Raw genomic sequence first — 14,748 nt, 5'->3', positions numbered from 1 at the left:
CGATCCAGAAAATCAAACTGCTCAGTGTTATATGACATATACATCCAAAGCTTCCACGGGCACTTACTGAAAGGTACAGAGGTATGCAATGCATGCAGCCAAGAGGCCCCTGCCCCCTGTTAACGGTGAAAAGTCTGCTGTTTCCATAAAAATGAGAATCTCACTCAAAGAGTAACTTAAAGAATAACTCATACCTCAATATTTAAATATATCGCACATGAGGTAATGTCATATGTCATACAGCATCAAGGCACTGAATTTAATTCAATTTTACCACAAACTCTGGACCTAATAAAACTATAACATTATGCAGAAAATAAAATAGATTAGGCAGTAAATCTACAACCAGGGCTCTACGGTAACAGCTATTTTTCCAAGGAGCGCATATGGTCCTAAATTGGAAAATCTAGGACCACACTACTGCATCCAAGTTAGTAGAGGTCCTAAACTATTTTTCCAGTAGAACACATCAATTTTCAGGAGCAAATGTTCCTAAAATGGGAGCACTGTCAGGTCCTATCAGCAGCATGCATCTGCGCAGAATAGTGTGTATGTGTGTGTACACACGTGTGTGTGTGTGTGTGTGTGTGTGTCTGTGGACATGTACACGTGTTAGTGTGTACGTGCATACATGTGTGTGAGGGTGAACCAGTGTGTGTATGTGTGTGTACATATGTGTGTGTGTGTGTGTGTGTGTCTGTGCGCGTGTTAGTGTGTACATGCGTATGTGTGCCAGTGTGTATGTGTATCTGTGTGTGTCAGTTTGTGTGTGTGGGTGTGTGTGTGGTATCAATTTGACCACAACCGCCTCCTTAATTAAACTTAACAGAGGGGAAGCTGTCCTCCCTGGTCCAGTCCTCCCCGGTCGGCGTGTGTTTAATGAGAGCCCCATTGGGCAGCAGTGGGCACGCGAGGAGAAGACCGCAGATAAAGGTTAATGAGATGGGACCTGCCTCGTCTTGTACACTACAAGACTGACTAATTGGGATGTGCCTCCCTTTAAATTTAATGATGTGAGACACGAGTCACTGCTCTCCAGCCCCAGACAACATCATCGCTCCGTGGCAAAGGTTAGCAGCGCACCCGCACATCCAGCCTCAAATTGAATTAAACTGCAATAATGGAAATTGCTTCTAGCTACTGCTAGCTCTACCAGCTCATGTAGCAGCTAGCTCTACCAGCTCACGTAGCAGCTAGCTCTACCAGCTCACGTAGCAGCTAGCTCTACCAGCTCACGTAGCAGCTAGCTCTACCAGCTCACGTAGCAGCTAGCTCTACCAGCTCACGTAGCAGCTAGCTCTACCAGCTCATGTAGCAGCTAGCTGTACCAGCTCAGGCTTAGACCTATGGATACTCAAGTGTTTTGATAGCACCTTTACAAGGTTCTGAGGCTTCCCTGGCTGGAGTCCCACAAAAGTGATTTATATTACATTGGAAATGGCACCAAAAGATGTACTGAATCCGGTTTCAACCTGTAGGTGCTTTAGATCGATTGAAAAGGACCTTGGCTTTGTTTTATTTTTCACAGAAAGAAATGTGTTTACTTCTGAATCCGATAGGTGGAAGTAAGGTTTTGCAGGGGGTTTGTTTCTACAGAGCACCTGAGAGGGCACGGGGAAAGGGAAATAAATAAATCCGCTTTTACTTTCTACCCTCAGATTACTAATTCAAGCCTTCAAATACATAATTAAAGCCCTCAAACTACTCATTTGAATAATGCCTCCAGTTCGTAATTTAAAGATAAGAATGATAAATGTGAGAGTTCAAATTAGTAATCTTAAGGTATAAATTAAGCCATTGATGGTTTGATTTAGTCAACATGAATTTGAAGTAGCCACTTGAGGGCACAGATAAATAGTTAGAGAATTATAGAAAACTATAGTTCAACGGTTCAAAAGTGTAAACTGAGTGTTTTATTATTATTTACGTGATTAACTCTCAATGTTTCTGTTTAATTAGTTATATTTTGACAGCATTTAGGCATATTGCACACTGCTCCATTTGCTCAACCACGGGGGTTAATGCCATGGGGGTCAATCTGAAATTACAACTGGGGCATGCAATAATGTACACATAGTAGGTATGAGCAGACACTCTGATTGGAGGCAAAGAGAGGGGTCCTATTGGTTAAAGTGGATATTTACATGACATGGAGCTACTGTACACAACAGAAGCAGTACTCTTGTTTTGAACTACTGTCAGTATAATTGACCCTAAATATTATTTACACTTTAGTAATTTACTGCAAAGCGAGCTACAAGTGCAAAAGTTCCTCCACAAAAGCATCAAATCCATAAAAAGCGAAACACACGTGTAGAGCAGTTAAAACCAATAACAACAGTCATCTTGCTTGGCGAGCCAAACTAGCCTTCAGATGATGGTTCTATATGCACAGGTAACGATAAACAGAGTACTGACAAACCATTAAACCTGCTGCAGTTTTAAATCCTTTTAAAATCTAATCTCTAATGCCCTGGAGTGTGATTGCTGTTATTAAACTGGAGGAATTGAGTGTTATTGGCACTCCAGGGGCAGCGTCAGAGCCTAAAGAGAATGAAAACCCACGCGCTTCGCTTCTTGCACCACGGGCAGCGTAAATGTGAGATTATATACACGTTCTTATAACCCACAGCAATATTTTATTTTAAGGACCTGTTAATACCGATAACAAACATGCAATAAATGCATGACTGGTTAACTATCCCTTCGGCGATCAATTCATTTGACATTCCCATATAATTAAACAGCAGCGAGGAGGTCCGCGGACATGCGGACCATCAGGTCGTGTAACAGAAATAACGTGAAAGTGTGTCGGTCGACCCATCTCCGAAAGCGAACGAGACAGCTGTTTGACTGTGGGACGTGCCATGGTTAATGCATCAACCTGGGTTTAATTAACACGGGCTTTTACGGTTAAGCACCGCGGAGAGCAGTAAGGTATGACACGGAGCCTTCAGAGAGATTGATCATTGTGGGAAATGGGAGGGCAGCGAGAAGATAAGCAACTACCGCTGTTATCAGAGTCCGGTGATAAAGCAATGTTACACGCCAGGATGAACCTGGTATTGTAAATATCCTTACTGTAATACTGCTTTACCAGAGTAATATGTAAATGTTCGACACCTTGGAACATGCATAATACACCCGCACTACACAAAAATAAAAATATGAAATGCTTATACAGTATAATTGTAGTATAATTTTGGATTTGGCAACCTCAATCAATGACTGCTGACCATATTACAAATGCAGACTTTTTATTACAAATTAAGTTTGTTAAGGCATCGCTGAAATTCCCACTATTTTTCCACTTAGGGACTCCTTTATCAGAAAGTATGATCGTGGTATTCCTAGAAAGGGAGAACCAGGTATAACTGTCATTTTCACAGATTGGATATGGAGAGAACAAGATTCACTAGGGCTGGGCTCCCTGTTGGCTGAGTTCTGTTCGTGGTGCAGAAAGCCTGAGTTTGAATCTAATTATGGGTGTATACTGTCTCTTCCATCCAAAAGCATCACCCCAAACCCTTAAACCATAGTGCTGCAATATCTACAAAACCCAGCATTTACAGACCTTCAAAAATCTCTTAGGTCTTTGACAGAATCAATTTCCTAACCTCACATTGATACCTTTATTTTTTTGGAGCAGGGTGTTCAAATCAATAGCATATCAGCCAAAACAGATTTGTTTGTAGCCACATAATTGACTATTTAATGGATAACCTGCATAGTCCATTCCGCCATATAGAAAGAACATACTGGTACAAATTGAAAGCAGCGAGACAGTCATTGATGCAAGATGCATGGCTCTTTTGTTCTCATACTAAGAAAACTGGAAAGTACACAAATAATTCTTGAGAATTCAGTACGTGCTCCATTTTGTTACACTGCAATAAAAACACAATTAAGATAACTGAAACAGAAAGAGTTGGATATTGGTTCCATGTGCAGACACATGTGTGCTTTGAAAAGAAAACTACTTAAAATGTACCTCCAAAAGCCTCGAAGCACTCAGTTGAGACTCGGCAGAGTCACAACAGTGTCTGGTTTATATTCACTTATACCACACAATGAATTAGGGCATTTCCAATCAAACAAAACAATTCCTAGCTAAATGCTATTCAAATTACAGGCACTATGAGACTAAACTGTAAAAAATAAACATACCAATTATTGACTCAAGCTAGCGCATACAGTACCACCTTAGCATGAGGCATGGAAGAATAAGAAAGCAAATGATTCAATCGAATAGCAAATAGCTAGACTGCATTAACGTAATAATAATGATTCAATTGCATGTTATTTAGTCTGTTTGCATGCAATGCTGTCTAATATGCTAAAGAAAGCAGTGAGTATGCTGAAAGCTCTCGAAATCAAACGTTATAACCATGCACATAGGATCCCCAATGCCTGCCTATCTTGGCAAAACTTTCAGGCTTATGCTACAGACATCCACTCAGTCCTGCCCACTGGCTTTGAGTTGACATCTGCATTTGCAAAATCTGCCGAAATTAAATTATTTAATACACAATGGATTTGAAACACTGATGGTGAAATATTGCGATAAATATTTGAATGCGCGATATTTATAGAACGTACGATTTACATCAAAGCGTGTTTAATTTAAACACCTTTATTTATTTATATATTTTAGTTAATTCACGGGGTTTTTTTATTTTTTAGATTTGGACTTCCACAGCTACAGCGATAAAGGAAGGCCTATTTCTAAGCATCACCGCAGCAGATAACGGACAACCCACCACAGCCAAGTGGACCCACGCCGGAAAATGTTAAACCTAACATGGTTTAACTGGCACTTTCCTCAGTGACATTTGAGAGAAATCGATGGGAACTGCCCATACACCACAGGATCAGTTCACCTTTCCCTTTCATTAGAGGCTGCCGAAAAGGCCGCCACAGCTTATCACCACCACAGTATGCAACAGTGCCGTACAGCGTGATTGAGTTTTTTTGGGGTAAAGTTGTTGGGGGAGGCATTGAAATCTGTATCAAGAGCAGGCGAATTGGGGGGCGGGATGGCAATAATGCGGGGGGAAGCCGTGCGGGAGCCACGGGGAGCTGAACAGGATGTGATTTATAACAGCGTGGTAGTGCGGTAACATGGAGGAAAATTCGATGCCATTTCCCCCGACGCTCTTCCTGTACGGTGTGACCATCATCACTGGTATTGACCTACCGCTGAGGATCAGGCCCCGATCCCTCTGTTTCCTCCATTTTAACACAGCCACCTGTTCTCTGGGGCCTGGAATAGAAGTTGCTTGGCCAAGCTTGGCCAATATTGCTACATTTACTATCAGTGAATCGCAAATAGCAGCTTTTTAAGAGTTACACTTCCGGAAAATTTTATGTGAAGATACACTCAGTGATCACTTTATTAGGTAGACCTGTACACCTGACTAATTGTTGGTGCCAGACAGGGTGGTTTGAGATACTACTGATCTCCTTGGATTTTCATGTACGATAGTCTCAAGAGTTTGCAGAGAATGGTGCGAAAAACTAAAAACATCTATTGAGCAGCAGTTCTGCGGGCAGAAACACGTTGTTAATGAGAGAGGTCAGAGGAGAATGGTCAGACTGGTCAAAGCTGACAGGAAGGTGACAGTAACGTGAATAACCACACATTACAGCAGTGGTATGCAGAAGAGCATCTCTCAATACACAACGCGTCAAACTGGATAGGCGACAGCAGCAGAAGACTTATTAAGTCACGTAAACACTTAATAAAGTGCTCACTGAGTGTATTGCACATACTGTATGTGAACTTTCTGGAAAATAAAATGATAATATATTTCACAACAATGTCATTGCATATTGCAATATCTGAAAGAGGAAACAATTTGTGCATTATATTGAAAATTGCAGCAATGTACTGGTGATATGTTTACTTCAATATAGTTTAATTATAGTTTCCATGTCTGTAAGGCTAGACAAACACATTCGCCTCCCCAAATGGAACGGGTCCTCAACATTCAGTCACCCGCATGCCAGCTGCATGCTGGGAAACCTCCCCCAGAGGTGTGTGCTGTGCCGTGACTGTGACTTAGCGGTAACAACGGAGGCGGGTCGCTCGCTCTTTTCAGGTGGTGACAGCGCAAGGGCAAGCCACCGCAGGAAGTGAGAGCGCTCTCCCGCAGGAAGTGAGCGGGCTCTCCTGCGGGTCACCGCCGACACGTGGAGGCCCAGCCGGAGGGCCCCATAATTGCGCGAGGGCCACATTAGAGGATCAGAAATCCACCAGGAACAGGAGTCTGACGTGGAATACCAATGACGGCAGTGCTGACGACGACACCGCGGATAAACGACAGCGTGACTGCGAGGAGGAGAGGGGAATAAAGAGAAAACGCAGGCAGTGCGTTTGCCCAGGTTCCTGTTTGTCGAAAAGACAAACGAGGGAGCGACGTGCCGTTTTCATCCTTCTCGCGTGCGGAGGTTGTTAAGTGTCAATCAAAATGTCTCCCAGCGCCAGGCAGGGGGAAAAGCTTGCTCATTAACAGGTGGGACGACTCAAAATAACGAAACACTTTTACTGCCATTCTGTACATGAGTCCCGTGAAGCATCAGTTTTTTTTATCTACACACCCATCTCTCCTAAATCTGGATCGGATGACTTCCACTGCAAAAAAAGCCTGTCTTAACAAGTGTTTTAGTCTTGTAATGAGATTTAAATCTTTTTTTATTCACTTGTCGCTTGGCAAGTGAAATTTTCTTGAAATCAGTAAAACTGCTCACCTCATGGGCAATATTTTTGTCTCGCTTTTGAAAAAAAAAAAGGAATATAAATAAGATATGAAGTCTAAATATAAGACTAAAAGTCTGGGGAGTCTGACTTATTTCTTAAGTTTTTGCAGTGTCCTTCCTGGTCATGTGGCCTCTCCTCCCTCTCTTTGTCTGACAGAGGCCTTTCCGCTAACCTTTCCGTTTCACGCTCTGCTTCAAACGCCACTTGTGACCAGGTCAGCACCGTGAGACGTGGCGGTTCACTGGCAAAGCGGCAGAAAATGCCAGACTGCCACTCGTCTGTCCGTGACAAAACAAACCGAAAGTGATGTCACCGCCGCGCACTGCGACCGCGCGGTCACAAAGAGGGCCCGCGGTCAACCGATCAAGCGGGACCTGCGACGCGGTCTCCCGCCGTCGGTCCCAGAGACGCAGCTGCTGCTCGGTCTAACTGAGCGGCGATACTGTACGTGCGGAATAACTCCACACCAAAATAGAAACTACTTATTCAAAATAAATAAATAAATAAATGAAAACACGGGCTGATGAGAAAAAGAACACAACACGGAAATTGTTGAGACACTCGTAGCGAAAGCCTTCTGATACTTTTGACAGGTTAGTTTTAATCTGTAATTTGCGCAACAAACGTGTAATTTAGTCAAGAAAAAAAGAAGAAAAAAAAACTGCCAGGGGTAATTGACAGCAACAGAGCTGACGTCCATTAGCTTACAGTGGGGAAGCCAGCGTTCCGCCACCAGTTATGCAAAATCACGGGGGGTTTATTGTGCTTCGCTGAGAAGCTCTTTTAAATGGGGTTTCTGTACTGTCACCCATAGTGAAATGAGCTCCTCTGGCCCTAAACGTCAACTCGTATCAGCATCACATTTCATGGAATTACACTGCCCTAAAAGAGACTCTCTGCTGTCCTCCGTATTTTATAAGGCTATAAAAATGATAAACCCTCTGCTGGAACCCGGAGCGAGCGAAAAGCCACACTCAATACATTAGTGGCACTGCCTCTGGAAGAAGAGGTGTGGTGACACTCTGTATCTAAAAGCTCACCTCCTGTCTCATCAGATGAACTGTAATCCACTTAGCCGGCTCCGGCAGTCAGCGCGGAGAGCCCGAGTCCAAGCCACGGCTATCAGGATTCCGCTCACCCTCGCGTCCTACAAATAAGGTTAGGTTATCTCTCAGTCAACATCCAGATGAAAGGAACAGGTTGTTGTGCATTTCCACAGTCGGCCACACGGGGCAGTGTTTGGAAAGCAAGCTTGAAGTTCAGGATCGCACCTCCATGCTCAACCGGTTGCCAGGTGTGTTGATTGGCTGCAACCGTGGCTTCCGATTAAAGTGCTCAATTAAGTTCAATTAAGTCGATTGAATGCTCTAGTCACATTTACAATGGGTAGGCACAGTGATAGTCTATATGGACAATAAATTATTTTAAAAAAAGAAAGGATGTATCTGACCTATTCAAAATTGGTTTAGACTGTGCTTTACACATAAACAAACTTGCTTTTGCAAGTTGTACACTAGGGCTTTTCTTTGGAGGGAAAGGTGGAGAAAAATGTAGCCATTAGCGCATTCCCCATGCGTTTAAAAAGAAGAAATAAATAATTGCGGTTTTCAGAGCTCTGCGAGGTTTGGCCCTTACAGGTCAGTTACGTCTTGCTGTGACGTAACTCCTAACATCCATTTTGCGCTGGAGAAAAGGGGAATTCCCAGGTCAGTATATAAACGAGTCAATCCTGTATTTTTCTCAGAAACGCGGGTCACGACTCATCTCTACTCCCACACACAAACAGAAGAAAGCAGTATTAGCACGAAAAGCACAGAAAACAAACAACGGCGTCTCAGAACGCTGCGTGGAAAACACACAGCGCGATTATTAACAGAAAAAACAACCTTTACATATTTAAATATGAATTTGACATTTTGATTAGGAAAGTACAGTACGTCACATCACGCACAAACGTGGAACTGGTCTGAACATTTTAAGAGCGATTCTGTCATTTGCATATCGTCCCTGATTTGTCCTGAGCCTTTGCAGACTGATTTCACCATTAGCATATGTTCTCTAATTTGGCGTGACCTTTCGCAGGCCTAACCTTTCGCAGACCGTGCCCACAGTTTGCAGAAGAGCCGTGGATTGCCGGGGAGCTCTGCAGACGGATTCCATTACCCCAGCTTCGGCGTTCCTGTGGGCCTCACGCTCCTGAATAATTGCGTGTCGCAGATTTGCAACAGTGCCAGATTTACTTAAGCATGTCACAAGGCTTCATAATGTTGTTGTTGATGTCTCAAGTCCCATGTCTCATCCTCCACAGGTTGTGATGAGTTATTCTCACTCTCTCACTGTGTGCTGGAGAGCTGTGTGAGTTACATGAGCAATGCCTTCCATCCAGTGGCGAGCATTCTGAAGTTTGCCTCATAGTCATGAATGCAGTTTATGAAAAACATCATGAATGCAAAGTTCATGTAATTCTTAGTAACACTTTATTTGAAGGCTCCTACGTAAGAGCTATATAATTCCTTCATAAACACTAGATAGCACATCCATTAAAATCCATAAGCGCTGATGTCAATAACTGCAAATAGGCATATACTGTGTTGTCAATGCACCAAGCGACATTTCCATGACATATCAAGATCCTTATGAATGAGCCTTCAAATAAAGCTCAAACCCAATTCTTTGACAACACATTGTTTTCTCTATGTAACCTGTTAATTCCCTATCAGCACAATACAAAGTGACAGGCAAGCATGTTTTCTTGCAATCACTCCCTCTCACAGTTGTAACAGAGATGCTAGTGTCCAAAACCGCATTCACTGGCTACAAGAAACAATCTCCAAAGGCTTTGCAGGCATTCCAACTCTTGATCTCATGTTGATAAGCCACAACACACAATCCCTCCCCCGATACAGCCACAGATAGAGGCAGCACAGATCCGCAGACATAAAAACTGGAAACATCCGGCGCCGAGCCCTTAATGAATCAGCAGGACGGCACTAGGTGCCTATTACTTGAGACATCATTATGTGTTTTACAGTGATGTGGTTTTACCTGACACAGCAAATCTTTACTGCTAATTCAGCTCTAATGGAGTTTATATGAGTCCATACTGGTACACAGTCCATCAGCGCAAAATGTCTTCTATCAGATGTGATTTTATACAAAACATATTACTGTGCATATTCTCCCCGCACAGTCATGATGCTGTGACTGACATATATATACATATAGTATATGGGACTCAAGTTTCATGAATATGATTGCTAAATCTATCGCCAGCTAGAGCTTGTGCCCTATTAATTTGTAACCAATCCATCTGTAAGTTTTCTGTGAATACTCTATAACCATTGGTAGAGGAGACTAGGTAAATGTTTGAAAACAAACTCTTGTGTCCAGACAAACACATTCATGTTATTTATTCTTTACTTGGACTCACCACATCTCCAGACGCAGGGCTCATCTCACACATTTTTAGAGCAAGTCCCTGATATTTCTAATGTCTGAACAGTACGTCATATTGTCAGCTAGGGAAAAAAAATCAGACTAAGAGTTACTGTACATTCCATTGGCTGTCGGACACAAATGTAAATGTGTAGTGTAAAAGCTAGCGTAGAAGCGTGTGTAAGCACGCGTAAAAGCCACTGCGCAGGCGTGGCGCCGGCTCCTGCAGAACCCACCGGCTTATTCACAACCAACCTCCTACAACAGGCACGGTCATTAACCGCGCGCTGCAGAAAGAACGGCCCTGCCAGGCCCGAGTATTTATGTGAGGATATCCTCTTTTACCAGCCTCCAGGCATCGCTGCCGCAACAAGGAGCCGGCTTTATCAGCGACACGGCTCAGGAGATTGAAGGGCCGCCGGGGCGGGTACAGTAGACTGTACTTAGCTCCGCGGATAATCTGTCTTTGCATGCCTTGAGCCTGGCCCTCGGAACCTACCGGAGCCTTCCCGCTTCATCAGAGAGCCGAGACCCGTTACCGTCCCGAGGTCCAGGGCCGCCCGTTTGGGTAACCGATATAAATGTCACCTTCGCAGAAGTTATCTGAAGCTGAGCCAGAGTTATGTACTGTAGCTCAGGCACTTGAGCCGAGCGGGTAGGGCGACTCGCTAGCCCCCCCGGGCTCGCCAAGGTTTCCTGAACATTCATGTAAAATTGAAAGAGGCCCCGCCGTGTGAGTCAAAGGGACAGACACACGTTTCTACATCTTTCCCTCTTTATTTTTCTAAAATGGCGATACACTCTAAATTCCGATTTAAGTGAAAATCTTTCTCTTGAAAAGAAACCTCCTTGGGGGAGGTTGGAAAGGGTGGGGGGCGGTGGGCTCCTCAGTAATTCATACAATCTGCCGTACCCCATGTTGTTCTCTTGACAGACCCTCATGCAGCAAATCGTTTACACTGGGAGATGATATTCCGCAATTTCACCATTTTTTCCCTCCCAGATGGTTTCCATTGTAATTGTCGTGCTGTAGAACTTGAAAAGAATTTAAATCAACTTTATCTACATTTCAGAGCCGGCATAAGTTTCATTTCTTTTCACCCTTACGTTCGTATCCTTCATCGAAACCCCATATATCACGGGGGGGCTCTGTGTTCTGCATTAGCGCGCCGCATGGAAACAGCCCAATCAAAACCGAGGTGAAGGACTCTCGTGAGCCCCGGATTCCCAGATAGCCATGGAGCGGAGCGGTGTTTTTCCATCAGCGTGATTTTTCTACCCGCGGTTTAAGCGGTACGCCTGGCTGAGTCACTGAAATAGAGAGGAGTCGGAGCGCTGGATACGCGGACTCGCCGCCACAGCCGATGTGTAGGAGTCCACGGAGCAGGCGGAGTGTGATGTGCTAACGTCTCGCTGCCGAGAACATCGGCGGGCCACGAACGGGGCCAAGCTGAACTCTCAACGGCAGAAACGACAGAAAGACAGATGATCGGTTGGGAATCGCACACATTCGCACCTATAGATTAATCCAAATGTAAGCCTATACCATTTGCCACAGCATTACAGCTACTATAAGTGTATACCGTACAGTAAGTATAAACTACAGACTACACTGCCAAAACCAAAAAATAATTCAGTCTCAACAAGTGTTTTAGTCTTATAGTTTGTGAAATAAGACAAAAATATTGCCAGTGAGGTATTCTACTTGAGGGACAAAAAGCGATTTTTAAGTCTCATTATGGGACTAAAACACTGAAAACTGACTTTTTTTGCAGTGTACTAGATTCTAGACCTGGGTGGCTGGAAACAGTCTGTTCTGCAGGCTCTATTTTTGCCTGCATATCTGGTGTAATTTAGTCCAGTCAGGACAGTTGAGTGCGTGGGTACAGTATACGATTTCATTGATGAAAAGCCTGCAGACACGGTGACCCTCTGGGCCATGGACTGAGTAATCATATCAGTAGTCCTCCATGAAACTAATAGAATAATTTATAAGAACCCTGAAGGTATTGAGGAACGAGATAAATTTAGCTTGCTTCATCTTCCATCACAAAGCGCGCACACTTTGACCAAGTCAACAAATCACTTTCATTCCCCCTTCACCAGCTGAAAAAGAATTTGCCCACATTGCAACAAAATACTCAGGGCAGGCTAGTGAGCTAGAATATATATTTGGAATGATAAACCTGGAATTACATTTGCTGCATTGCTGTGATTACTCATAAGGTTAATTTTGTTCACTGCAAGGAACTTGAGATTCATGGCCGTAATTGAAAGCTGCACTGCTGCAGATTGAATTTTCGCCCCGTTATGATTCACTTTTAGTCTCGGTTTTAAGAAATGAAACCTAGAAAAAGCCATGTAGGATTATTCACTGTGGTGTTTTAAAATTATGATATTTCAATAAGCCTTCATGAGCACAATTTATAAGACAATAGACACAAATATGGCTAATTGCACCTACTGTCATACCACTTTCAATACCATCAAAAAACTGGTTGATTTGCTACTGAAAACCAACTTTCTCGACCCACACAATTAGTATTAAATATTTTTAAATCTGGACAAATTTCAAGTCCATACAAGAATTTTAACAAGCTACCAAATTTGCAAAGTAAACAGCTACTGTCTCCAGGCAACCCAAAATTGTAGAAGATTAGAAGATGAGGAGCATGTCCTGAACTGTGTTTCAGTTTTTTTCTACAGAAATAAATTGGACTGAATTGAATGATTGGCACAGTGGATATTTATTTTAAGACAGCAGGCAGGAATGCAAACTGATCTATTACATATTTTAACATCTATAGCAGTGACTTCACTTTTGTTTATTTTTCTGTTAACAACTAATTTTAAATTTACATACTAAGGTGGTCAGATGTATTTCACCTTGATTAGTTTCCTGAATACACACACATTAACCTGGGATAAGTGAAAAACATTCAGCCAGTTGAAACAAAATAAGTAAAATTGTAAAAGGGTAGTTCAATTTCACGATTGTTTTTGTACTATTTCAATGTAAGTATATGTTTCTGATTGGCTCAGACAGTTTTGTGCATGATGGATGTTGGATATTTACAATTCACCTAATGCTTCACAAGCGTAGGTGTAGGGTATTAGGGGGTTTGTGTTCAGAAAAGCAGCACCATTCACTGGAAAGCAGTGATGATGTGTTTGTAAATGCTGTACAGTATGAAGAGATTATGTTATGTAGAGCTCTCAGAAACATATCCCTACTATTATATTCTTTCCCTGAGCACAGCGGTCTCAGGAACCGTGCAACAGACAAAATATTCCCGATGTAAAATAATACATTGAAGGCTGGTTTATACGACATCGCTGGTCGCAGTGACATTCAGATTATACATCATAAATTCAATATATTTTAAAATAAACAATTGCCATAGTCAAAGTCGGGCGACGTTAGAACGTCCGTGAACATCCTATGATTTCAGTCGGAGTATAAACCAGCCTATACCTTTTAAGCCGGTGTGATATCACAAAAGTGTGATTAGAATGTTCTAGATCACTGACAAAAAAAAAAAAAAGTTAAAGTACATATGATAGAGAACCTTGTGAGGCGCAGGGTCCCTGTACACAAGCTGCTCCAGAGTACAGAATGTCCCTTTGCTTGTGGAGGACTTTTACCGAATTGTTCAGAGGCCAGGAGACAGCGTGGCCCCACCAAGGGCATCCTGAGGGGCAGAGCGGGAGCAGTCCTGCAGCTTCCTGGCCCCTGACAGGGCCCTGGCACGCAGTGCGCGAAGACACGCCAGAATCACGGCGGCCATCTCAAGGATTACCTCCCCCCCGCCTCCTCCAACCACCCTGACTCAAAATCTCGTCCATATGCTTTAGGAGGCCGGGCGACATTTCACAGGCGAAACAATTGACACAAGGCTCCTCTCAAGTGGTCATCCCGTACAGAAGCTCTGGGCTGGGATCTGTTTATTTGAAAGCAGATGGGAACTTAAACAGATGAGCCTCAGGATTCTGGGGAGGTTTTCGTAAATGGAGCCACTGGCTGTGGTGATGTACGGCCACGCCAAGAACCAGAGAGGAATTATAAGGAGAAAAACACAAGATGCTAATACTACAACTAGTGAGCAGTATTGCTCCATCACTGCCCGACAACCACACAGCAGTACACAGCGGACAATCAAGGCATTTAAATACTCTAGAACAAGAACAGTACTTAAATCCTCCAATTAAATAAGGACTAAGGCCTGCCAGGAATGAAAGGCTGCACTAAAACCCTTTTTTGTTCTTTATGGAACCCTCTATCATAGGTGTGAAGTGTAAAAGAACCATTTTTCACAACAAAAATACATTGAACTAGAAAGAGTTCTTCTATGGAATCACAGGGCTTCTTTTGGAACCAATTTTCCGGAGAGTGTGATTGATTGGCTTTTATATTTTTCTCATTGTCTCAAAGAAAATATGAGACAATGGTTTACTATATACTGTCTTATACTGATTTGCTTTATTGATTGTTCTTCACTTGAGATAAATGAATGCCTGACAGTGAGTTTTAAATTTGTAGCGAACTCATTCAC

General features: G+C 43.0%; 1 protein-coding gene across 1 annotated transcript in view; it reads right to left on the bottom strand.

Annotated features, from left to right (window-relative positions):
* The window catches only part of LOC133128240 (exostosin-1), a 143,303-nt gene extending 129,320 nt beyond the window's left edge, over positions 1 to 13,983 (bottom strand). Inside the window, exon 1 of the mRNA XM_061241619.1 lies at positions 13,878 to 13,983. Coding sequence (XP_061097603.1) covers positions 13,878 to 13,983 — 106 coding nt within the window. The remainder of the gene's footprint in view (positions 1 to 13,877) is intronic.
* Positions 13,984 to 14,748: the final 765 nt, after the last annotated feature.

This window comes from Conger conger, chromosome 5 (assembly GCF_963514075.1).
Source record: "Conger conger chromosome 5, fConCon1.1, whole genome shotgun sequence".
Taxonomy (NCBI): domain Eukaryota; kingdom Metazoa; phylum Chordata; class Actinopteri; order Anguilliformes; family Congridae; genus Conger; species Conger conger.
The sequence above is the reverse complement of the archived record's forward strand: the minus strand, read 5'-3'. Positions and strand labels throughout refer to the sequence as shown.